The sequence below is a fragment of the Ahaetulla prasina genome, chromosome 5 (genome assembly GCF_028640845.1).
Source record: "Ahaetulla prasina isolate Xishuangbanna chromosome 5, ASM2864084v1, whole genome shotgun sequence".
Taxonomy (NCBI): Eukaryota; Metazoa; Chordata; class Lepidosauria; order Squamata; family Colubridae; genus Ahaetulla; species Ahaetulla prasina.
In genome coordinates this window covers 63,864,546-63,889,724 of record NC_080543.1, presented here as the reverse complement: position 1 = coordinate 63,889,724, position 25,179 = coordinate 63,864,546, and the positions used below count along the sequence as shown (strand labels likewise).

Sequence of the window (25,179 nt, the reverse complement as noted above, 5' to 3'; positions counted from 1 at the left end):
AGTCTCAGCAGAAAATAAGCAGAAAGTGGAAGGTCTGGAGGGTGAGATGCGGGCAGTGCAGAAAAGAGGGGAGACGACAAGCAATGCTGTGCTTGGACTACAGATGGATAAAATGTCTTATTTCCTTAGGTTTCAAAATTTGGAAGAAGTGGACCAAGAAGACTTGAGAGATGTTGTGACTAAACTGTTGGGAGAATTTCTTGGGAGAGGTGTTGATTTTATGAATTGGGATGTGGATCGAGTTTATAGAGTTAATTCACAATATGCACGCACGCATGCAGTTCCTAGAGAGGTTCATGTCAAATTTGTGAAAAGAGAGACGAGATGAAATTCTTAGAAAACATAGGAGTGGGGCACTGACTTATAGGGGCAGGGAGATAGCCATTCTGAGGCAGATTCCCAGACAGGTACGTGAAATGAGAAAGAAATATTATTTTTATCAAGCAAATTGTACCAGAAGGAGTGGGCTTCAGATGGCTGATGCCAGAGGGATTGATGATTTTCCGGGAGGGCATTACGAAAAAATTAGTACAATTGCGGAGGCTGCGCCTCACGTGGAGGAACACAAAGCCCTCCTGGATTTAGATGACCCAGGAATTGAAGAAGGGAGGTTATAGACCATGGGCGGAGGCGGCTGCCGCTGTTGCGGGCCTGGAGTTGGGTCAGGCTGAACCCAGAGTTCTGAGATCCAAAACTAGGAAGTGACAAAGATAATTGGTATTGTGTTGGTTTTCCTTATTCTCTTTCGTATGGTATTCTGGTTATTCTTGACCCTTCCTTATTGTGTATGTAAGATTGAAACTTAGCTACTCAGATCACCTGCTTGCCATATGGCTGTTGTATGTGTTTAAAATTTTGAGTAAAATTCTTATCATGTATAAGAAAAATGAAAATTTACCATACCTGATATGTATTTGCATAAATCTTTTTTGACCAATAAAAACTCTTTATATAAAAAAAAACAAAAAAAAAAAAAAAAAAAAAACACTGAAACCAATCTATTCTTTATCTCTCTTTTGGGGGGCATTGTAAAGAACATATAAATAGTCAAAGTCCTTAAGTTATTGTTGATTTGATTTTAATATAGTACAAATCTCTTATAACCAAGCTTCTCCGCACAGTGTAAACACTTCTTTTTCAAGGACAGAGAATGGATATTTCGTAACAAAGTAACCACAGAAACAGCTAAGATAATTCTCACAAAAGAGAATAAAGAGAGAAAAACTCTGTCTTTTTAAAAATAAAAAGGATAAATACAAAAATAAAATGAAGCAACAGAGTTCTTTTAGAAAGACTAATAAAATGGGAAATCCTTAGAGTAAAAATGTGATATAAATCAGATTAAGTCACTTTCACTGCAAAAAAACCCCAACCCCTCATGCCTCCACATTCCTTGTGGGGGAAGAGAAAGTGTTTTAAAACTCCAGAGAAAAACAATGAAACTTTAGATTTGTAATTAAGAAAAGGGGTTTAGAACAAATCAGCACTCAGCCAGGCTATTAACAACTAAACTTCAATAGGTAATGTTAAAAACAGAAGCATGCCTTTCACTTTCCTTCTTCCTCAGCTATTCGTAAAGCCTGATTAGACAGCCACTTTGTTTTCTTCATTCCTTTTTTTTGTGGGGGATCATTATAAATGCTTCCTGTACAATGTTCTTAATTCACTGTTCTTTAGGCACTCTGTCTACCAGATCTGATTCCTTAAATCTATTCACCACCTCCATTGCATATTGATAAGGATTACAATTCAGATCATTTCTGAATGGCCTAGTGATTTTCCCTACTTTCTTCTACTTTTGCAATAAGAAGTTCATGATCTGAGCTCCAGGTTTTGTTTTTACTGATTGTATATAACTTCTCCATCTTTGACTGCAGAGTATATAATCAATCAGATTTCACTAGTGCATCTGGTGATGTGTAGAATCACCTCTTGGTTGTTGGAAGAGTGTTTGCTATGAGCAGCATGTTCTCTAGATAAACTCTTTTAGTTTTTGCCCTGTTTCATTTTGTACTCTGAGACTAAATTTGCCTGTTATTCCGGTTACCTTTAGACTTCCTGCTTTACCATTCCAATCCCCTATGATGAAAGGAAATCTTCTTTTGATGTTAGGTAATTCTAGAAGGTGTTATAGATCTTCATAGAACTGGTCAGCTTCAGTCTCTTCAGATCAATGGTTGGGGCACAGATCTGGATTATTGAGATGTTGAATTGTTTGCCTTGGGATCATTTTGTCATTTTTGAGATTGTATCCCAGTACTGCTTTTCCCACTCTTTTATTGACTATGAAGGCTAATCCATTTCTTCTAAGGGATTCTTGCCCACAGTAATAGATAGAACAGTGTTCTGAATTAAATTATCCCATTCCTGTCCACTTTAATTCACAGACTCTCAAGATGTCAATGTTCAATCTTGCCATTTCATGTTTGATCACATTTAGCTTACCTTGATTAATAGATCTTACATTTCAGGTTCCTATGCATTAACTTGAGAGCAGGTGTGGCCACAATTGTAGCTAAGAGAGTCTTTGCACAGGTATGTCTGGTACACAATTTGTACCCTCCCCTGGACTAAAAGGCTCTTCAGTCAGTAAATCATGATATGCTTACCTGCTCCCTGGATTAATGTAATGAGGCCTAGTAGAGCTGCCTTTGAAGCTGATATAGAAGGTACAGTTAATCTAGAATGCAGCAGTGCAGGCAGTGATGGAAGCAGCATGTTATACCCAAATAACTTCACTGCTTACCAGCTGGCTTTCAAGTGAAATTCAAAGTGCAGGTTATTTTCTTTAAAGACCTGCATGACAGAGTCAGTGAGATAGCCAGGCCCAATCTCCAATTGTTTCTACCCATCTGGTGCAATCAAGAAGTTTAGTGCACTCTGGATCCTGTTCATCAAAGAGTCATCATCATGAGGCACACCTATTAAGTTATAACATGTCCTCTTAAATGATATATGAATTTGTCACAACCTCCATTCTTATGACATTCTGATAATTACTAAAAACTGATCTCCAGAGTCTTGGGATAAGATGGTGAAGGAACCCTGCTTAGCTTAGCTCTTCTGATCAGCTGTGTTCTCTTTTATATGTATTGCTTCTTTTATTTGTAAGCCACCTTCAGGCATTCAATAGCCAGGTAGCCTCAAGATGGGATTAAATAAACAAATAACTCAAGTTTATCTAAACAATTCAAATAACAATATTCAATACCTTCAAATATTCCTTTTGCCAAAATTCAGGTTTTCTTTTCTTTATTAACATTTTTACCAAAGAACAGCAAGTTGTAATATTTGTACTGTTTGATTGAAAATTGGGATTCTTCAAGAAAGTGGCAAGTCTGTTCACCTTTCAGTCAATATCAGCTATTTAGGGTTTACAGCCCAATAAGGGGGTTGAGATGACTCAGTGGCTAAGACGCTGAGCTTGTCGACCAGAAGGTCAGCAGTTCAGTGGTTCAAATTCCTAGCGCTGCATAATGGAGTGAGTTCCCGTTACTTGTTCCAGCTTCTGCAGTTCGAAAGCATGTAAAAAATGCAAGTAGAAAAATAGGGACCACTTCAGTGGGAAGGTAATAACGTTCTGTGTGCTTTCGGCGTTTAGTCATGCCGGCCACATGACCATGGAGACGTCGTCAGACAGGTTGGCTCTTTGGCTTCGAAACAGAGATGAGCATCGCCCCTAGAGCCGGAAACAACTAACATGCATGTGCGAGGGAACTTTTACCTTAACCTTATAGCCCAATAAATAAATGAATAATAATCATTAGATTATTAAACCTAAATTATGAAAGTTTGTTAATACCAAGTTCTGTGTACATGTACTTCACACAAAAACAATATCCACTTATATAGACTTATTCCCCACAATGTGAGGGATGCATGTTACACCTTGGCTACAGTTTCCTAAATCTATGGTACTCAAAAGGTATATACAGTGGCCAAAATTGTGGAAACCTTTTGGGAAAAGTGTATTTTCTAAAACTAGATAATAACACTTTTTTTTTGGAGTAGTACCATAAAATTATATATCAATGGAAAGGTAATTTAATCAAGAATGTAATGCAATAACTTTTATGAAAGATTTGCTATTAGAATAGCAGTTACAGTGTAGAGATTATACGTGCAGGTTGTTTAGTTGGCAGACCACTAGTTAGCAGACCACTAGCAGCTGAACCATGAGAACTTTAGTCTCCTGCCTCTGACTCATTCCCAGGGAATTTCTGCTCTTGGGAGGAACCTGACACACACTGTTACAAGCAGATGAAAACAGAGAAATCATTTTATCATAGCAGGTATCTATCTCAGCTTAGCACTCACTGAATAGGCAGCACATCAGCCAATCATATATTGTTTTACTGTATAAGCATGCATCTTCACTGACCTATCATGATGTTACAAGTATGTATCCCCCTGCATGAATTATAATAAAAGGGAGCTTTGGATTTGACTCTGGGCTCTCATCCCAAGGAAGAACGAGTGTTTGACTCTTACATCATGAGAGACCACCACATTACAGTATAAAGAAGAAAAGTGAAACATGTAGAAAAAACGAGATATACAAAAATTATCATGTCAGTTAATACTTAGTTGGGTAACCTTTAGCATGAATTACGGCCTTACGACGTCTTCCCATAGAGTGAACCAAGTCTTTTAGTTCTGCAATGGTTATAAGGTGAAACCAAGATTGAATGATTGCTTCTATTAACTGGGTTTTATTGCTGGGTTGCTTCTGACTAACAAGTTTCTTTAGACGGCTCCATAGATTTTCAATTGGGTTAAGGTCTGGACTATTCCCAGGCCATTCCAGCAGTGGAATATGATTATCTTGAAACTCCCCCCCCCAAAAAAAGTGGTGTTATTAGCCATCAAACCTCAAAAATATACTTTTCCCAAAAGGTTTCCACAATTTTGGCCACTACTGTATGCAGAAATAAAAAAAGGATTTGTAATCCAAAGCTTTATTAGCAATTACACAATGGGGTTTTGTTTCAGAGATATTTCCTTACCAGAATCCTAAATGGCAGAGCTTCAAATGTACTGGAAAAGTTCTTAAACATTCAGGGAGATATTTAGAGATGGATTTGCCTTCAAAGTAACTGACTGCATAGCACAGTTAAATGTCAGGAGCTGAATACAGAGAATATTTTATGACATTTTGTTATGTCACAGAATATTTTATGATAATTTTATGTCATAAAGTATTTTATAAAATTTGCCAAATTTTAATTCCGTAGGTGTTATGTATCCCAGATTTTGGATGCATTCTGTAAGCTACCCATGTGGAGTACCTGGGCTAAAAAGGTTGTGCCCTACACTGCACAATTTTGCTCAGTTACAGACCTGACAGTTTTCGTAGTATATAGATTGGGCTGACTTGATCAGATAAAACCAAATTGAAGTTTAAGTGTCTCAGGAGCAAGTGAGGGTAGAAAGGAACAATTTCCTCAGCGTGCATTCTGATAAATGATTTCCAACAACCTCTCCCCTGATCATCACTTTATAACAATATCCTAACATTTTTTCAAAATTTCAGATATGTTCATGGTCCACCTATGAGCATCATTTACCTCTGTAATCCCCATCATAGTCACACCTGAAAAAAAGCTACTTACCATCTACGCTGTATTTTAGTCATATTGTATTGTATTATACAATATCTTTATATTATAAAGATGAAGTATGAAGTAGTTAATGAAAACAACTCTACACAATCATAATTCTGTAATAGCAAACAACATTCTTAAAGACATAAAATGACTAGCAGCAACATAAGGTCACCTAGAAATACAGTATGGCCCACTGGGGGCCCTTATGGTCCACATCTACTCTAGAACAGGGATCCCCAACCCCTGGTCTGTGGACCGGCACCAGTCTGTGACATGCCAGAAACTGGAGCGTGCAAACAAGTAAAGCCCCATCTGCGGGATGCAGGCAGCACATGAAACCACACACCCTTTGGTCCATGGCAAAATCTCTCTCTAAGGAACTGGTCACTGGTGCCCAAAATGTGGGAGCCACAGCTCTAGAACACTGAAAACATATATTGCTAAAGAAAATTAAAGATTCTCTCTAGAATCTATGAATGCATAAATAAAATTAAGAGAGCATAAACTTACAATATTTTGGTATTATTTTGTAAAACAGATAAAAAAACCCTCCATGTTAGTATATCACAAAATTTAGCTATGGAATCAACAGGATTCAATCCCTCACCTGTTTAGCTAAATGTAATATAATATCTTCCATTGAACTAATATAATACAAACCGACTTACACAATTTGTTACTAAATGTTGTAGGTTATTTACCTACTTAAATAGCTTTAAAAGAGAACAGTCTCATATGAACTTGTCTATTAGTGCAATAATTCATAATTATGTAATAAAACTGCTGTGTTTAAAAATGATGTGCTTGCTAGCAGGTAAACAAGGCAGTGCTATTGGCTTTATTTCTTATAATTTTCTGCAAACAATAACTAAAAAAAGAAAACTGGAGCTATTAAAATCTAGGTCAGATCCTAGCCTCTTATGCTCCTAATTTAAAAGTGCTTCACTTTGCCTCAATTAAGTTCTTTTGTTAACTGGAGGTTTAGAAGTGTAACTAATAATCATGAATCTAATAATAATACAATTTAATTATAAACTTTTGAGATATCTTGTCACAAGTATTTAAAATAACTGAGAGCGAACATTAAAATAATATCATCTTTTGTTTTTTTAAACATTACTAGTTATAGTTTTTTCCTCAACATGTATTAACCTTCTTTAAAAGAATACTATATTGAATATAGGTAGTCCTCATTTAGTGACTGTTCATCGTATTTACTATCTTTGCAGGTCTGTAAAGCAAAGGAAGGCTGATGTAGGATCATAAGCATAGCTGCTATTTTACTTAGCATCTGCTTCACTTAACGACTGAGTTGCTGATCCCAACTGTGGTCTAAACAAAGACTAACTACATAACTTTTACGGACTGATTATCTTAATCAGTGCTGCTTATAGTGTTAGCTATCAGACAAGTGTTAATTATTATTCATTCTTCCCAGCACAAAATTAAAGTAAGACAACATACCTGGCTACGGCTTCACTGTACACAAAACCAGCATCTGCTCTCTTTACTATTTCAAAGCAGAGATCTGCACCATCCATACTGTGTATAAAAATATTGAAAAAGTATTTATGAAACGTGAAACTGACTTTCAAAGTAATGTTAATATTTAAATGGACACGTTTAAATTATTTTCTAAATAACTCATAATTTACACTAGTTGAAATTTAGATTGCTGGCAGCTCGTCATCTTTTTGTTACAAGAAAAACATACAGACTTTACAGTGCAATCACTAACCAATGATTTCATCTCAAAACACAATACAATTTTGGAGAAACAGTCTCAAATAGGAAGAGTTACTGACATTTCTAAATTCTTAAATGCAAAATTTCTTAAAAGTTTGGCCACAGGCTTTTCTCTTCTCAAATCCCAAAACAAATGAATGGACATTGGGAATCCATGAGTAACTTCTGTATATATTCTCCTATATTAAAGGTGGGCTAACTGTAAAGTAATGTTTGGATTAGGAAGATATAGGTTCAAATTCCAAATGAGCCACGAAGTTCACTGCATGATTTTACACTATTTTGGCACTACTTCACATGATCATAGTGCGATCAGAAAGTCTTGAGTTCTTGGAATAATGATGGTTTATTCGTTTAGAAAAAAAAGATAAACATAGATAACCTAACATTACAGAACTGTTAGCCCTCTCATTCAAATTCATGTACAGAACTTGTAATTGAATACCATCAAGTTAGGGTTAGGGTTTTGCCATTTACTGTTTCTAAAATCATCTGGAAGGCTGCTATCATTGCTCCCAGTATCTGCCACCTGAGATAATTGCTTCACTTAGTAAATGACAAAGCAGTTTGCATTTAATAAATAGTAATATTGCTAAAATATGATGCAAAATAAAAGATCCACAGTAATATGTAATATTGCCTACAAGATTATTCTGGTAATTACAAAGGCATACTATTAGTCTTTGACTGACAACCATTCATTTAGTGACCAAAGTTACAATGGCACTAAAAAAGTGACATGAGCATTTTTCACACTTACGACTGTTGCAGCATTGGTTACATGATCAAAATTTGGACACTTGCCAACTGTTATGTATTTGTATGGTTGCAGTGTCCTGTGGTCACGTGATCGTTTTTTGTGATCTTCTGACAAGCAAAGTAATGGAGAAACCAGGTTCACTTAACAACTGTGTTACTAACTTAGCATCTGCTGTGACTCGCTTAACAAATGTCATAAAATGAGGCAAAACTTACTTAACTATCTTGCTTAGCAATAGAAATGTTGGCCTTAATTGTGGTCATAAGCCAAGGACTATCTGTATTACAACAATTGAAGTATATCTTTAATATGCTTTATAATTCAGTTGAAAATACTGTAGAACACAGCAGCCTCAATTTAAATTGAGTCCATAGCAGTTTCTCTCCTGTGCCAAGCCATGTCGATCAGAGACAATTAACACTAAAACCACCAATATATAAGGGAATCCACTCATCACCAACTTTCCACCTATTATTTCAGTGGTATGTCTAGGGAAAGAAAAAAGAAACTATATGCTGCATCCAAAAATTCCATACTCTATTTGCTCAGACAATGTATAGATTAATATATATTTTTTGAATTTATGTAAAAACAAAACAAAACAATCCAACTATGATCCCAATCATTTTTTCTAGACGGATAGAAAATATTTATTGGTTTTCTTGTTTCTACATTGCTGGAAGTTTCCAAAGATGCCATTTAGAACAAAGCTCCCTTCCTTCCTTCAGTAATGCTTTTATATACAATAAATAATTCTAAAAGTGGAATTTTGAAATATGCTGTGGAAAGTTATTGGCCAATTTCTTTGTTATATGTGGGTGCTAACTTTTTGACAACTTAGTTTCAATATTATCAAATGAATTGTTGAATTCATTAAAATGCAGTATTCTAATCCATCATTTCTGTGTAAAAAGAAGTTAGAACCTGGGAAAGGTATGAGACAGTATTAATGAAGGAAGGAGGGACTGAATGTGGAGAAGAAATTACAGTCCTGAAATGGAAGAAAGCACAAAAAAGCATTGATTTTAAGATGGATCAGACAGAAATTTAGACAAGATTCTAAAATTCCATTATTCTATCAAACTACAATAAGGCAATAAGGTATTGTGTCTGTTTCTTATACTAGAACCTCAAAAGGCTAGTACTGGTTTATCAAGGAATATTTCTTCACCCATCAAAGACGTGCATTTTCTCTTCCAGTACTTATTCTGAGTTTGGAATCACCTTATCAAAATATATCGTATTTTTCTGGAGATAAGACGCTCTGAACTATAAAACGCACCTACCTTTTTTGGGGAGGAAAACAAGAAAAAAATCTACCTCTGCCTCCCAGCAATTTGCCTCCTTGCAGCAAACAGCAAACAGCCTGCTTTAGTTTCATTTTCATTTTCAGGACATCCTGATTAGCATTAAAAAAATCTGCCTCTGCCTCCCAGTAATTTGTCTCCTTGCAGCAAACAGCCTGTTTTAGTTTCATTTTCATCACATTAGCTGATTAGCACCAAAAAAAAAAAAAATCCACCTCCCAGCAATTTACCTCCTTGCAACAAACAGCGGAGGCCCATGTGGCAATAGGTAATGGCAATCCCTGCAGCCTGAAACAGCTGAGGGTCAGGAGCAGGAGTGAAATGCTCCTGGTTAGGACCGGATCGGCTGATTCGGTAGCAATGGCGGCAGGTGGTTCAGAGAACCGGTAGCAAAAATCCCTGCCCCCCTCCATGCCCAGCTGAGCCACATGATCGTCAGAGGTTTTTTTTAACTTTTAAAAGCATTTTTTAAAAGGTAAAAAAACTGACACCTGCTAGGCAAAAAATGGGGGAGTGGGGAGGTTCTTTTGAGGGAGGGAGGAAGAGGGAGAGGGAGAGAGAAACACACACACACACAGAGACAGTGAAAGAAAGAAAGAAAGAGAGAGGGAAGGAGGAAAAAGGAGAGGAAGGAAGGACTACAAACCTGGCACTAGACGCAGCTTCAGAGGACAATTCAGGGCTGGAAGGGACCTGAAAGTCATCTAGTCCAACTCTGCTCCAGCAGGACATTGTTAGTGAGTTTCTGTCTTTTGATCCCCCAGTCACATAGCCATGCCCACCCAATCACATGACCCACCCCACCAACCCACACCCACCAACCCATGCCCACAGAACCAGTAATAAAGAAATTTAGAGTTCACCACTGGTCAGGAGGCTGATCCAACTGACAATCAGCTGCTTGTGCCAATCAGGCTGTGCTGAAGCTGAAACAGGCTGTTTGCTGCAAGGAGGTAAATTGCTGGGAGGCAGAGGCCAAAGGGTGGCGTCGGCAGATGGGTGGGGCTACATTCGGTGTATAAGACACACCAAAATTTTCACCCTCTTTTGGGAGAGGGGGGCAAGTGTGTCTAGTACTCTGAAAAATGCCGTATATTTGAAATATCAAGGTGGTATTGCTAGTGTTGTCTATTGCATAGTACATTAGTGTTTTAAATGAAGTAAGTCTAATATAGATGTACTAGTTGTAAGTTTCCTTACATTTTTATAAGTTCATTTAAATATCTTATAATAACTATTATTAGAAAAAGTTACTTTTTGATAGTGATTAAAATGTGGGGCCAATAGTTAATTATTAAGCTAATTATTATTAATAATTATTAATAATTAATAATTATTAATTAATTAATTATATATTAATTAATATATTAATATATTATATTAATATATAATATATTATATTAATATATATATATTATATTAATAATATATAATATATTAATATATTATATATTATATATAATTAATAATTAATAATATTAATATTAATATTAATAATTATTAATAATTATCAAGTTAATTATTAAGCTAATAGTTCATTCTTATTCACAGAAGTAATTGAATGATGCTGGGTCAGTCACTCTCTCTCAAGCCAACCTACTTTCTATAGCTATTTGGGAAAAGAAAAGTACTATGTATGCTACCTTGAATTCCAGAATAAAAATCAAGATATACATTTAATAAACAAACAAACAAATATTTCTAACTGTCTGTGTCATATTACTAGTTAAAATTCCCATGTATTTTTGGAGAAAAATATTTTAAAATCAAAGCTACCCCAAAACTAATATATTTAGAAAACTAATAAATATTTTCTAAATATTTTAAACAGATTGCCAGGATGCCAAGAATATTCTTATGGGATAGTTCCTTGGATTTTCTTTTTCAAATTACATATTGGATATGAAGGCATATATTTTAATTTCTTCAACTTAAAACTTAAACAGGGCTTATATTCTGATTACTAGTGCTTTTTGAAAACACAATAATCCATTTACCCAGATAGTTTTAAATTAGCTTGGACACTAGGTGGTGTTGTAACTTATTTTTTTCTATGAGTTTCAAAATTGAAAAGGTCAGATACTGTCTGACGAACTGTCTGATAAACTTAGTATTTGACTAGTCCTCCTAATAATGAAAACTATGTATAACAAATCCTTCCCAAATAATCAGTGGTTTTTTTAAATTATTCTAGAATGAAAAGTATACTAAACCTAAATTTTAAAAAACTTGGTGGAAACAAAATGTTTAACCCAGCAAATATTACTAACCAAGATACAAACTTTTTTTGAAATGAACATATTTACATCAATTTAAAATCAGTGTAAGTAATACATTGAGGGTGAGGGTGGTCTTGTTGACATTGTTTGGGATGAGTTTGACCCTGTGGCTCCCGAGGACATGGACAGGTTGTTGGGTAGGTTGAATGCCACCACGTGTTTACTGGACCCGTGCCCCTCCTGGTTGGTGCTGGCCACTCAGGAGGTGACACGAGGCTGGCTCCAGGCGATTACGAGCGCTTCTTTGTTGGAGGGAGTCTTTCCGGCCGCCTTGAAAGAGGCGGTGGTGAGGCCCCTCCTCAAGAAGCCTCCCCTGGACCCGGCTGTTTTAGGTAATTATCGTCCGGTCTCCAACCTTCGCTTTGCGGCGAAGGTTGTAGAGAGTATGGTGGCATATCAGTTTCCCCGGCACCTGGAGGAAACTGTCTATTTAGACCCGTTCCAGTCCGGTTTCTGGCCCGGCTACAGCACTGAGACGGCTTTGGTCGCGTTGGTGGATGATCTCTGGAGGGCCAGGGATAGGGGTTGTTCCTCTGCCCTGGTCCTATTAGACCTCTCAGCGGCTTTTGATACCATCGACCATGGTATCCTGCTGCGCCGGTTGGAGGGATTGGGAGTGGGAGGCACCGTTTATCGGTGGTTCTCCTCCTATCTCTCCGATCGGTCGCAGACGGTGTTGACAGGGGGGCAGAGGTCGGCCCCGAGGCGCCTCACTTGTGGGGTGCCGCAGGGGTCGATTCTCTCGCCCCTTCTGTTCAACATCTATATGAAGCCGCTGGGTGAGATCATCAGTGGCTTCGGTGTGAGGTACCAGCTGTACGCTGATGACACCCAGCTGTACTTTTCCACACCGGGCCACCCCAACGAAGCTATCGAAGTGCTGTCCCGGTGTTTGGAAGCCGTACGGGTCTGGATGGGGAGAAACAGGCTCAAGCTCAATCCCTCCAAGACAGAGTGGCTGTGGATGCCGGCATCCCGGTACAGTCAGCTGAGTCCACGGCTGACTGTTGGGGGCGAGTCTTGGCCCCGATGGAGAGGGTGCGCAACTTGGGCGTCCTCCTGGATGAACGGCTGTCTTTTGAAGATCATTTGACGGCCGTCTCCAGGAGAGCTTTTTACCAGGTTTGCCTGGTTCGCCAGTTGCGCCCCTTTCTAGACCGGGATGCCCTATGCACGGTCACTCACACCCTCGTGACGTCTCGTCTGGATTACTGCAATGCTCTCTACATGGGGCTCCCCTTGAGGGGCATCCGGAGGCTTCAGTTAGTTCAGAATGCGGCTGCGCGGGTGATAGAGGGAGCCCCTCGTGGCTCCCATGTGACACCTCTCCTGCGCAGACTGCACTGGCTACCTGTGGCCTTCCGGGTGCGCTTCAAGGTCTTGGTAACGATCTTTAAAGCGCTCCATGGCATAGGGCCGGGCTATTTACGGGACTGCCTGCTGCTACCGAATACCTCTCACCGATCTGTGCGCTCTCACAGAGAGGGACTCCTCAGGGTGCCGTCAGCTAGGCAGTGCCGTCTGGCGACACCCAGGGGAAAAGCCTTCTCTGTGGGGGCTCCCACGCTCTGGAACGAACTCCCCCCAGGACTTTGTCAACTTCCGGACCTCCGAACCTTCCGTCGCGAGCTTAAAACACATCTATTCATCTGCGCAGGACTGGATTAGATTTTAAATTTATATTGGTTTTAATGGGTTTTATTATTTATATTGTTCTTTTAAATATTCGGCCATGTAGAATAAGTTTTTTAACTGTTATTTTATTCTGTATTTATATGTACTTTTTTACTTGCCTGTGAACCGCCCTGAGTCCCTAGGGAGATAGGGCGGTATACAAATGTGATAAATAAATAAATAAATAAATAAATAAATAAATAAATAAATAAATAAATAAATAAATAAATAAATAATATATCGAAGTAACAAGCCCAAATGGGATTAGTATCCCCACTCGGTCCGGCAGAAGGGGCATGCTATGGATCCTGTTAGTTAAGGGATTTCAGTTGGTGGGATCTAGGAGTAGAGCCTTTTCTATGTGGGCCCTGACCTTTAGAACATCTTGTTTCTGGAGGTAAGGACCATTCCCCCCCACAACCTTTTTGGCCTTGTGCTAGTTTTCTCAGTTGGTTTGGAACCTTGATTAGGGGTGCTTTATGCTGGAGGTGGAGATGGATTAAGAGTGATAATCCTATCACTGTACCATTCATGCTCTTATTTAGCTTTTTTATCTAATTTTTGTTAATTTTAATATGTCATGTCTATGGAGATTCTCATTCATCCAGGTCATAGTTGTCTCAAAGGTGCTCTTTTTCAAGAAATGACTTTCTTGCTTCTCTTTGAAGACATTTCACTTGTCATCCAAGAAGCTTGTTCAGCTCTAACTGGATAGTGGGGAATGGAAGGATTTATACTTTTTGCAGACAGCTGGTCATTTGCATTCTTTTAGCGAGTCATTGAGGCGACCTGAAGGTTTATCTGTGTCTTTTAAATGCAGACGGACTGCTGAATCTTGTCTTGTCCTTATCATCTATCTCCAATCTACAGCACAGTCCTTTCAAATATTCCAAGAAGGCTCCATACCCATTTGCACTACTCAGGTGACCCTGAGGATACAGATGAACCTTCAGATGACCTCAACAACTCTCTAAAAGAATGCAAATGATCAGCTGTCTGCAAGGAGTATAAATTCATCTATTTCCCACCATCCAGTTGGAGTTGAAGAAGCTTCTTGGATGAGAAGTGAAACATCTTCAAAAAAAAACAAGAAATCCAGCTGCCTCTTGAAAAAAACACTTTGGGGTTTAATATTTAATATTTATAATTTTATTGTAAGATGTCCAGAATTGCTTTGGATAGTGAAATGGGTGACACATTAAATAAAAAAAAATCATCAACTGTGTTTCTCCAAAAATAAGACCCTGTCTTATATTTTTTTGCGCTTGGCCTTATTGCCATTCAGCTTATTATCAGGGGATGTCTTATTTTGGGAGAAACAGGGTAAGCATTTCCTGAAAAAAAAAATTCACACCTAGGACTACGCCTCTTATCTAGACATATAATTATATATCTGGAATTCCTTTGTTCTACAGTGTGCCTGGCAAGTGAAGAAACAGTTGGTGCAGTGGTTAAGAGCGCAGTATTGCAGGCTACTTCTGCTGACTGCCTGCAATTTGGCAGTTCAAATCTCACTAGGCTCATGGTTGACTCAGCTTTCCATCCTTCCGAGGCAGGTAAAACGGGGACCCAAATTGTTGGGGGCAATATACTGACACTGTAAACTGCTTAGAGAGGACTGCAAAGCACTGTAAAGCAGTATATAAATATATTGCTATTAATGACATTATGTAGGAAGTATGGAAAAACTTTCCTTCAAATCAGCATCTGGATGTGGGTGTGAGTTAAAAGGGGCTCAAGATTTTTTTAACTTTTTACTATGTTTGGGGAGGTGTTTTTGTTTGTATGAAGGTCATAGGTACCCTTGATCAGCAAGGGGTATTATGGTAGTTTAGTTATGCCTGTGGTGGAATCACCAGCTCAAGGGAAGAGGGCCCCTCTTGGGTTTAGTAAAGAGACATTCCATTTGTTTGGGGAAGGAAATAGCTTAGGTCAAACCCTTAAGTCTACATCTGCCTTTCCCAAAGGAAGGCAGACTTCTGATGATGAGATTCTTGTCCTTTGGCCTATCCCTGTGTAGTGCTGCTTGCTTGAGGCTGACAGCACCCATACTGACACTCCCGATGCTCTAGTACAGGGGTGTCAAACTCAAGGCCCAGATCCGGACCTCAAGGTGCTTAGATCTGGCCCAGGGGGGCTGCCCTGGAAACAGCAAAGGACTGGCCCGTGATGCCTCTGCCAGCGAAAATGAGCATCCCTCTCGAGCTCCATTTTCACTGGCAGAGGGTTGAAGGAGGCCGTCACAGTCGAAAACAAGAACTCCGGAGCCCGTTTTCACTGGCAGAGTACTTGGACCACCACAAGTGCCCCTGAAACGAGTGATGTCAAGCTGTCCATGCCCCCTATCCATGCCCCCCCGGGCCCCCGAGGTCAAACAACCCTGATGTGGCCCTTAATGAAATTGAGTTTGACATCCCTGCACTAGTAATTCTCTAAGATGCAGTGACATTGGTGTTTGCTGGAGGAGTGGCAAGCAATAATAAGGTCACAATGAGAGCAGGCATAAGATTGAAGCTGGAGCCAGAGACAGAGGAATTGGAAGTAATGGTTGAGGCCCTGTGGGTACCAAAACCAGTGTCAGCAGAGTCATTGGAACCAAGGGAATGTAGGACAACATACCTGATGCTGGCAGAAAACATGTGAGAGCCTGATTTGAGTCAAGGGGTCATTGAGAACTAGTAGAGTCTGAAATGCCACAGAGAAATCTATGGTTTGATGTGGCAAAACTTCTAGGCTAACTGAATGCAGTAAGACTGATGGTAGATAAAGAAGGACTGGTGGCTGGCAAGGGGAGACTATGTGAATGTGAGAAAATTTAATGCATTAAATGAATATAGATTAAATACATAAGTGATAGATTAATATAAAAATAATAAGCTGATATAGTCTTATCATATAGAGAATTACATAAAAAAAGAATAAATGGATCAAGAGGAAGGGGAAGACTGAAATGCTCGTGGTTGAATGGTGCAAATTATATCCTCAAAGAAAAACGTAAAAAGGTTAAAAGACAAAAGGCAGCCTATGAAGTGTTGCATGTTATGGTTAGCAAGAGAGATAGTGATATATAATGAATGTAGACAGATAGGTATCAATAGTGAGGTTAAAAATACCCATGAAATGATTAGATTATTCAAATTCACACTTTTCAAAGTGATCTTTTTATGGAAAAAATTAAAGTTGATTCCAGCTTGAGAGATAACTTTTAAACACAAATTTAACATATATATTGTATATTAATGAAATATTACAGTAAAGGATAAAAAATATACATGCACACACACACACACACATATATATAATTTTATGGTTAACAAGTCATAGTAGTTATAGAAAGCAAAGTAAAAACAAAAAAAAATCTAAAGATAATTCCTAAAGATAAGAACATACAGTGACAAAAACACATTTATTGTCTCTCAAAATATTTTAGCAGCATAGACTAAACTATTATCTTTTTCTTTAAAACTTCATACATATGCTGGTAGATGTAAAGTGTTTTATTCACATTTCTGCAAATTGGCATAATTTGATTAAGGTTAACGTCAGCATCCATGATGTTTTGTTTTCTCAAAAGATATCTCCAAATTCCTTGAGAATAAATTCCTTCACTTGCACATTACTATTTTCTCTTGACAATATCTTACTTTCCTTATGGACTAGCCTCAATTGCCTACGCATTAACCTCATATAAACCAAAATTTGGGTTGCATTAAACATGACCCAGCATCAATTAACAATTTGCACTAAATAGAATACTGCATTATTCCTTTTCCTTATTTCATATTTTCAGGTTTTTTAGTTTTCTTATCATATTCTGCACTTGTTCTGAAAATCTTTGAAAAACTAGCTTTGATCCCCAACCTAGGCTTGGGATGATTATCAAGCCTTATTGTTTTTCTGTTCTATGGATAGAGAAGAGAATGCAAGCAAACATAATATGAAAGTATATTTTCTCTTAGTATAATATTGATCACTAATTTAAAGCACATTATTCACTTCCCTAACTGATCACATTATTCTCCTCTGGTCAGATATAACTATGGTAGCTACAATTTGAACAGAATATGCAAATAAAGATTACACATAATACACATATTTATTTATGCACACATTTACATATGTACAAATTACAATGTGAAAACCTTATGTGGCATTCTAGAATAATTGAACATCTCAAAAAAAATATGAGGAATTTAAAACTTACAATTCAAAAACCATATATAGCATTCCATCAGAACTATAGGTCTCCAAAAGTTCAACAATGTGAGGATGTTTCAGCATGTGACAGATACTTGCTTCTCTCTTCAGATCTGTTTGAAGAAAGTAATTTCTGTATCATTAAACATTATAACAAAAGCAACAAGGAGAATATATTCCTAATTAAATTCTTACAATTAAATATTTGTTGTAACATTAGTTTTAAATGCTTACAAAAGTTTTGACAATTGAATCTTATATAACCATACAGCTATTTTATGGCAATTCAATATGTAATACAATATGTAATACAATATGTAATACAGAATGGCATAATATAAGTATTAACTAGCACATGTATAAGAAATTAAAATACTGTATTTTAATACTGTATTTTTTGCTACATAAAATACTGTATTTTTTGCTACATAAGACGCACTATTTTGTCCCCCAAAAGTGGGTGGAAATGTCTGTGCGTCTTACGGAATATTGCGTCACAAACCAGGCTGTGGCCCGGGGGGGGGGGGGGGGGAAAGGTTGGTGCGGTGGTGCCAACAGGCAGCAGTGGTGAACAGCGATTTGATTGGGCTTCTGGAATATCGTTGATCAGAGATACCGTGCAGCGAACAACGACGATCCCTGCCGCCTGGAACAGCTGATTGGCGGTATTCTGGGAGGCTGCTCCAACCGCCGATAGATGGTGGCGATATCTCAGGAATGCTGGTGAAGGCTCCAGTGTTCCCTGGCACAGGCAGCAGACAAAGAGGAGGCAGCAATAGTGCCATTTCTGATCGGCCAGCCTGCTGATTGGTGGGGCTACAGGAGGCCAGGATCCAGCTGTTGCTCAGCCGACTGATGGTGGGCGCAACAGAGCAGAGGAGACTAGCCACGTGCTGGAGCTGGGAGACAGATTTTTTGTTTTCTTATTTTCCTCCCCAAAAGCTAGGTGCGTCTTATGGTACAGAGCATCTTATGGAGCAAAAATATGGTGAGATTACTGTCTAGCACATAGGCCTTTCTAAGAAAAAGAGCCATTAGCATTCTTCAGCGAGTTCAAATTTTTCAACTCCTAGCACCGTGATGGCGAACCTGTGGCACATGTGCCAGAGGTGGCATACAGAGCCCTCTGTGTGGGCACTCGTGCTGTCGCCAGCTGGTCTTTGGGTTTCTGGCGCTCCAGCTAGCTGGATTTCGGGTTTCTGTGCTCCGGCACACATGCGTGCACGTTCCAGTTTGGGCACTCAGTACCGAAAAGGTTCACCCTCACTGCTCTAGCAGAGTAAGAGATTTTCTGGTTTTGTTCTTTTCGAGTGCATCAGTTATTTTAGCTATCTATACAACATATATTTCTACATCTAAATGGCTGTTGTTTTACAGCATAAGATATTCCCTGAATTACATCCATTTGTTTAGCAACCATTTAAAGTTATAATGGCACTGAAAAAAATGAGTCATGGTGGTCTGCACTCTCATGACTGTCATAGCATCTCCACAGTCACATGATAAAAATTTGAATGCTTGGCAACTTGGATGTATGTATGATGATTGCAGCATCCTGGCATCATGTGACCTTCCCAATCAGCTTCTGACAATCAAAGTCAATTCAGGAAGCTAGATTTACTTAACAAAAGTAGCAAAAAAAACTTGTACAATCAACTATCTTGCTTAGCAACAAAAAATCTGGTCCCCATTATGGTTGTACAAGTTGGGATTACCTATGCATGTTTATAAAGATACACGAATTATTGGAATATCACAGATTTGAATATTCAGTCACAATCAATTTTTAAGTAACCTGAGTTTGGTAGCAACACGGTGGCTTCTCTCCTTTGTGTTTTTCAAATACTTGGGAATATTTTATTTTACCTCCACCACAATCAACATCAGCTACAGCAGTAGTGCATTCTCAGTAATCCTACTGCTCTGTATAAATCCAACCTTGTATCAGTTCTGGATATTTGGGAGAAGATACAGGTAGTCCTCAATTTATGAGCATTTGTTTAACATCAATTTGAAGTTATGATAGCACTGAACAAAGTAATCCCAAAGTTACAACCGTTGCACCACCCTCATGGTCACGTAATAGTGATTTAGGCACTTGGCAACTGGCTTACATTTATGATGGTTGCAGCATCCTACAGTCATGTGATCACAATTTATGAACTTCTGAGACAATTTCTGACAAGCAAAGTCAATGGGGAATCTAGATGTGCTTAACCGCTTAATGACCATGTGAATTAGTTAAAGTCCATGGCAAAAAAATAGTAAAGTTGGATGTAATGATGCCCCACTTACTGACTGTACCACTTATCAATGAATTTTCCAGTTCCAATTATTATCATGAGTTGAGGACTGCTTACATACATGTAGTCTCTGGCAGAGCAGCACTTTATTCACATTAATCAACCAATTCTACTCACTGGACAAATAGTACTGGTACATTTCTTAGGAAACTGAGATGCATGTTTATCCTGAGGCTGACAGCTTAACTTGTATTTTTTTGTATTTCCCTCTTACTTTCCCCCCACACCACAGAATTTCCTTCTTTGAAGGGGAGAGATTGCTTGAACAAGCTATCTCTTCCTAAACTGCTTTTATTTGCCTGATTAGTTTATTAACACCTTTGTACTATCTGAAATTGGCACGATTCTAATCAATTTCATCCCCAAAGCTTCCTTTTGTATCCTAACAAGCCAGGAGCACCATGCCAAGGCATTCTTTTCAATGTGTATTCCCCACTGTTTGCTTGCTTACTAGTATTCTTTTGTAATCTCTCCTTTTCCAATGAGTATAATACAAACATTGTTTCCCCTTGCTAATTATCCCAAAACCAAGCTGAGGATTCCAAAGGGTGAGGAGAGCGGGGGAAAAAGGTTTATATGATTTACACTTTTTGCCCAGCTCTCTCATGAGTTATGTTCCAGAACATGAACTTTCCCTGGCATTAGGACTCACCCAGCGGACTGGTGTCGTATCCTGCTGATATTATAAGTATTTAGGGACAATTTATTAAGTAAGCTTTTTAAAGCTTTATTAAAGTCCTGGCATTTCTGTTGGTGTTCTTCTTTGGTATCCATTCTGCATATTCTAAATTAAATGTTGACATGCAGATTAACACAAAAAATATACATCCATAGAGGTTCTGCACATGCGCAAGATGGCGGCTCGCTGAGTTCACGGAGCGGCAGGGCTGAGGCATCCCAGCCGATGCAGCGCCTTGGCTGCCTGCCTAGTCGACTGTACCCCCCGGCCCAGTAGAAGACCTTCTGGACAACCGCGGGAGAGGTTTTTGGACCTCTTTAGACCCGTGGTTGCCGAGAACAGAGCCGGGGGTGAGCGGCGGATGGTGGCGGCCATTTTAAGGCGTGGGGTGGGGCGGCGTTCTGGCCTTGCGTTCCGGCCTGTTCTCTTTGCCGCAATGTCAGCAGCGGTGTTTCTTGGTCCCTTTGGGACTTTCATGGACTTTCATGGAGGGACGGCAACGGAGGCGTTCCAGCCTGGCGTTCCGGCCTGTTCTCTTTGCCGCAATGTCAGCAGCGGCTTTTCTTGGTCCCTTTGGGACTTGCTTGGAGGGACGGCGATGGCAACGAAGGCAACGGAAGCGCCAGCCCCTAGTAAGGTCCCCCTGTGGAGCTTTGGTTGTTTGGGGGGGGACCACAGTCACGGCGGTGAGGAAGATAGCCATGGTGGCATCTGGTGGTATCTTCCAGCCGATGGTGATGGTGGCGGTGGAACTTCATCGACGGCGGCGGTGGTTGCCCCGCCCTTTTCCCTTCTCCCAGGACTTTTCTTGGACCTTTGGACTTGTTTTGCTACCTGGACAGCTACCTGGACAGCTCAAGATCATTAGTGTCTGTTGCCTGGACTGTTTAAGATCACCAGTTTTGTCGCCTGGTCAGCTCAAGATCATAATTAAGAACTGGAGGAGCCTTGAGTGGGGTTTGATTACTCCCCGGGGCCTGATTGATCTTGTCTCCCTCTCCCACGTGTTGGTTGGAGTGGAGTATGATGTGGGGGTGAGAATACTGGCGGTGGCAGCAATCTATTTACCAGGGATTTTACCATGGAACTTACTTACAACCTACCATGGAAGAGTGACTGTCCAAATTCCAACTTACGACGGATCCTAACTAGAAAACTAGACTGTGATAACATCTACCTATGCCGGTTTGGGACGGACTCACTTATTTGCCGATTTATTCGATGAGATACTCTCCGATTGAACTCCTTCGCCTGCAGGGTTACCCCGCTTCGCGGAAATGGCCCTCCACATTATCGAGGGCCTGCCTCAATGACGGGTCTTGGGACCCAGAGAGGTGGCATGCATCTAAGAAGAACCTCTGGGGGGTTTTAAGGGGGGGGATAAGGACGGGCGTTGGGGGAAACCCGTCAGGGAGAGGGCCAGTTCTTGCGGATGCTCGCGGCACTATTCCAGCAGGTTCGAAGGTAACGGGAGGATCACGTTCTGGTCTATGAGGGTTGTTCCATTAGCACGGTAAGTGGGAGGGGCAGATATGGCGGAAGCGGGGGGCCGTATCGTGTTCGGGGGGGGTGCACGCTCGCTGTTTAAGAGCGATCGCATGCTCCGGCCCCTCAGACTTTTCCCGTTCCCCGAGTGGCTGGAGTCCTCAGAGCTTGGACCTTCGGCTGGTGCTGTGCAATGCAAGGTCCGTGGTGAACAAAGCCCCCAATTTGTGATCTTATACGCAGGGGGGGGGACCGTGGACCTTATGGGCATTACGGAGACCTGGTTGGGCACGGAAGGGGGGGTTCCCCTTGTTGAAATGTGCCCACCAAGCTTCCGAGCATTGCACCAGCCGAGAGCCCAAGGTAGGGGTGGGGGGGTGGCGGTCATTATTAAGGAGAGCCTAGAAACGAGGGAGACCACTGTACCTCAGATAGCCGGTTGTGAATCCCTCTGTGTGAAGTGGGGTCGTAGGATGCAGGTGGGCTTGTTGATCACGTACCTGGCTCCTTGCTGCATGACAACAGCCCTGCCTGAGCTGTTAGAAGTATTAGACGGGATGGCGGTTGATACCCCTAGATTTATGGTCATGGGGGATTTCAACTTGCCATCGACCGATGTGGCATCGACGACAGCTCGGGAGTTCATGGCCTCCATGATGGCCATGGACCTGACCCAATTAGTTAACGGCCCTACTCACACCGGGGGAGGCACACTGGATCTGATTTTTGTCTCTGGACAGTGGTTGAATGATCTGGAACTAGGAGACTTAGTTATCGAACCTTTGTCATGGTCAGATCTCTCCCTTCTTCGTCTAGACTTTCAGACCACCATTCAACACCGCAGGGAGACGGGGCCAATGCGTTGGTTCCGTCCCAGGCGCCTGATGGACCCGGAGAGGTTCCTGACGGAGCTTGGGCCATTCCCTGAGGATCTAGCCCACGGCTCGGCTGAAGAGCTAGTCGTGCCCTGGGAACGGGCCGCGGCCGGGGCTTTGGACCGTGTCGTGCCTTTGCGACCTCTGACCTGGTGTAGAGCTCAAACGGCTCCTTGGTTTTCCGAGGAGCTGAGAGAGATGAAGCGCCGGAAAAGATGCCTAGAGAGTGCCTGGAGATCCAGCCGTTCGGAAGCTGACCGAACACTAGTTAGGTCATATATTCAGACCTACCTAGTGGCATTGAGGGAGGCTAAGCGTACTTACGTTTCCTCCCTTATTGCATCGGCCGATAACCGCCCAGTCGCCCTGTTTCGGGTGACCCACTCTCTCCTGCATCAGGAGGTGCAGGATGATCCCCTGCAAGGGCGTGCTGAGGATTTTAGTGCATATCTGCACGATAAAATCGCTCAGCTTCGGGACGATTTGGACCAAAATTGGGTAGATTCAGGTGAGACGTCGGAGACACATCTTGTTGAGACCATTTGGGACGAGTTTGATACTGTGGCTCCTGAGGACATGGACAGGTTGCTGGGAAGGCTGAATGCCACCACATGTTTATTGGACCCGTGTCCCTCTTGGTTGGTGCTGGCCACACAGGAGGTTACATGAGGCTGGCTCCAAGGGATTATTAATGCTTCCTTGTTGGAGGGTGTTGTTCCTACCGCCTTGAAAGTGGCGGTGGTGAGACCCCTCCTCAAGAAGCCTTCCCTGGACCCAACTGTTTTGGGAAATTACCGTCCCGTCTCCAACCTTCGCTTTGTGGCGAAGGTTGTAGAGAGTGTGGTGGCACGCCAGTTACCCCATTACCTGGATGAAACTGTCTATCTGGACCCATTCCTGTCTGGGTTTCGGCCTGGGTACAGCACAGAGACAGCTTTGGTCGCGTTGCTTGATGATCTCTGGAGGGCTCGGGACAGGGGTTATTCCTCTGCCCTGGTCCTGTTAGATCTCTCAGCGGCTTTTGATACCATCGACCATGGTATCCTGCTGCACCGGCTGGGGAGTTTGGGAGCGGGAGGCACCGTTTATCGGTGGTTCTCCTCCTATCTGACTGGTCGCAGACGGTGTTGGCAGGGGGGCAGAGATCGACCGCGAGGCGCCTCATGTGTGGGGTGCTGCAGGGGTCGGTTCTCTCACCTCTCCTGTTCAGCATCTATATGAAGCCGCTGGGTGAGATCATCAGTGGTTTTGGGGTGAGCTACCAACTGTATGCTGACGATACACAGCTGTACATTTCCACCCCAAGCCACCCCAACGAAGCTGTCGAAGTGCTGTCCCGGTGTCTGGAAGCCGTGCGGGTCTGGATGGGGAGAAACAGGCTCAAGCTCAACCCCTCCAAGACGGAGTGGCTGTGGATTCCGGCATCCCGGTACAGTCAGCTGCAACCGCGGCTGACTGTTGGGGGCGAGTTATTGGCCCCGATGGAGAGCGTGCGCAATTTAAGCGTTCTCCTGGATGGGCGGTTGTCTTTTGAAGAACATTTGACGACCGTCTCCAGGAGAGCTTTCTATCAGGTACGCCTGATCCGCCAGTTGCGCCCCTTTCTTGACCGGGATTCCTTATGCACGGACACTCATGCTCTTACCTCTCGCCTGGACTACTGCAATGCTCTCTACATGGGGCTCCCCTTGAAGAGCACCCAGAGGCGCCAGTTGGTTCAGAATGCAGCTGCGCGGGTGATAGAGGGAGCCGCCCGCGGCTCCCATATAACACCTCTCCTGCGCAAGCTGCACTGGCTGCCTGTGGTCTTCCAGGTGCACTTCAAGGTGTTGGTTACCACCTTTAAAGCGCTCCATGGCTTAGGACCGGGTTATATATGGGACCGCCTTCTGCTACCGTTTGCCTCCCACCGACCCGTGCGCTCTCATAGGGAGGGACTCCTCAGGGTGCCATCAGCCAAACAATGTCGGCTGGCGACCCCCAGGGGAAGGGCCTTCTCTGTGGGGGCTCCTACCCTCTGGAACGAACTTCCCCCAGGACTTTGACAACTTCCTGACCTTCGGACCTTCCGCCGCGAGCTGAAGACGTATCTATTCTTCCACGCAGGACTGGCATAGAAGTTTTTACAATTTTTATTATTGGTTTTTAAATTTTAATGGGGTTTTATGGTTTCATGTATTTTTAACTGGGGCCAAATTGAATAAGTTTTTTAATTATTGGTTTTATCTGTATCACATTTATTTATTGTTGGTTTTTTACTTGGCTGTG

General features: G+C 41.3%; 1 protein-coding gene across 1 annotated transcript in view; it reads right to left on the bottom strand.

The window, feature by feature from the left end:
• Positions 1–25,179, bottom strand: part of CASK (calcium/calmodulin dependent serine protein kinase) — a 257,401-nt gene that overhangs the window by 131,921 nt on the left and 100,301 nt on the right. Inside the window, exons 3-4 of the mRNA XM_058186228.1 lie at positions 17,577–17,682; positions 7,071–7,148 (exon numbers count right to left, since the gene is read on the bottom strand). Coding sequence (XP_058042211.1) covers positions 7,071–7,148; positions 17,577–17,682 — 184 coding nt within the window. The remainder of the gene's footprint in view (positions 1–7,070; positions 7,149–17,576; positions 17,683–25,179) is intronic.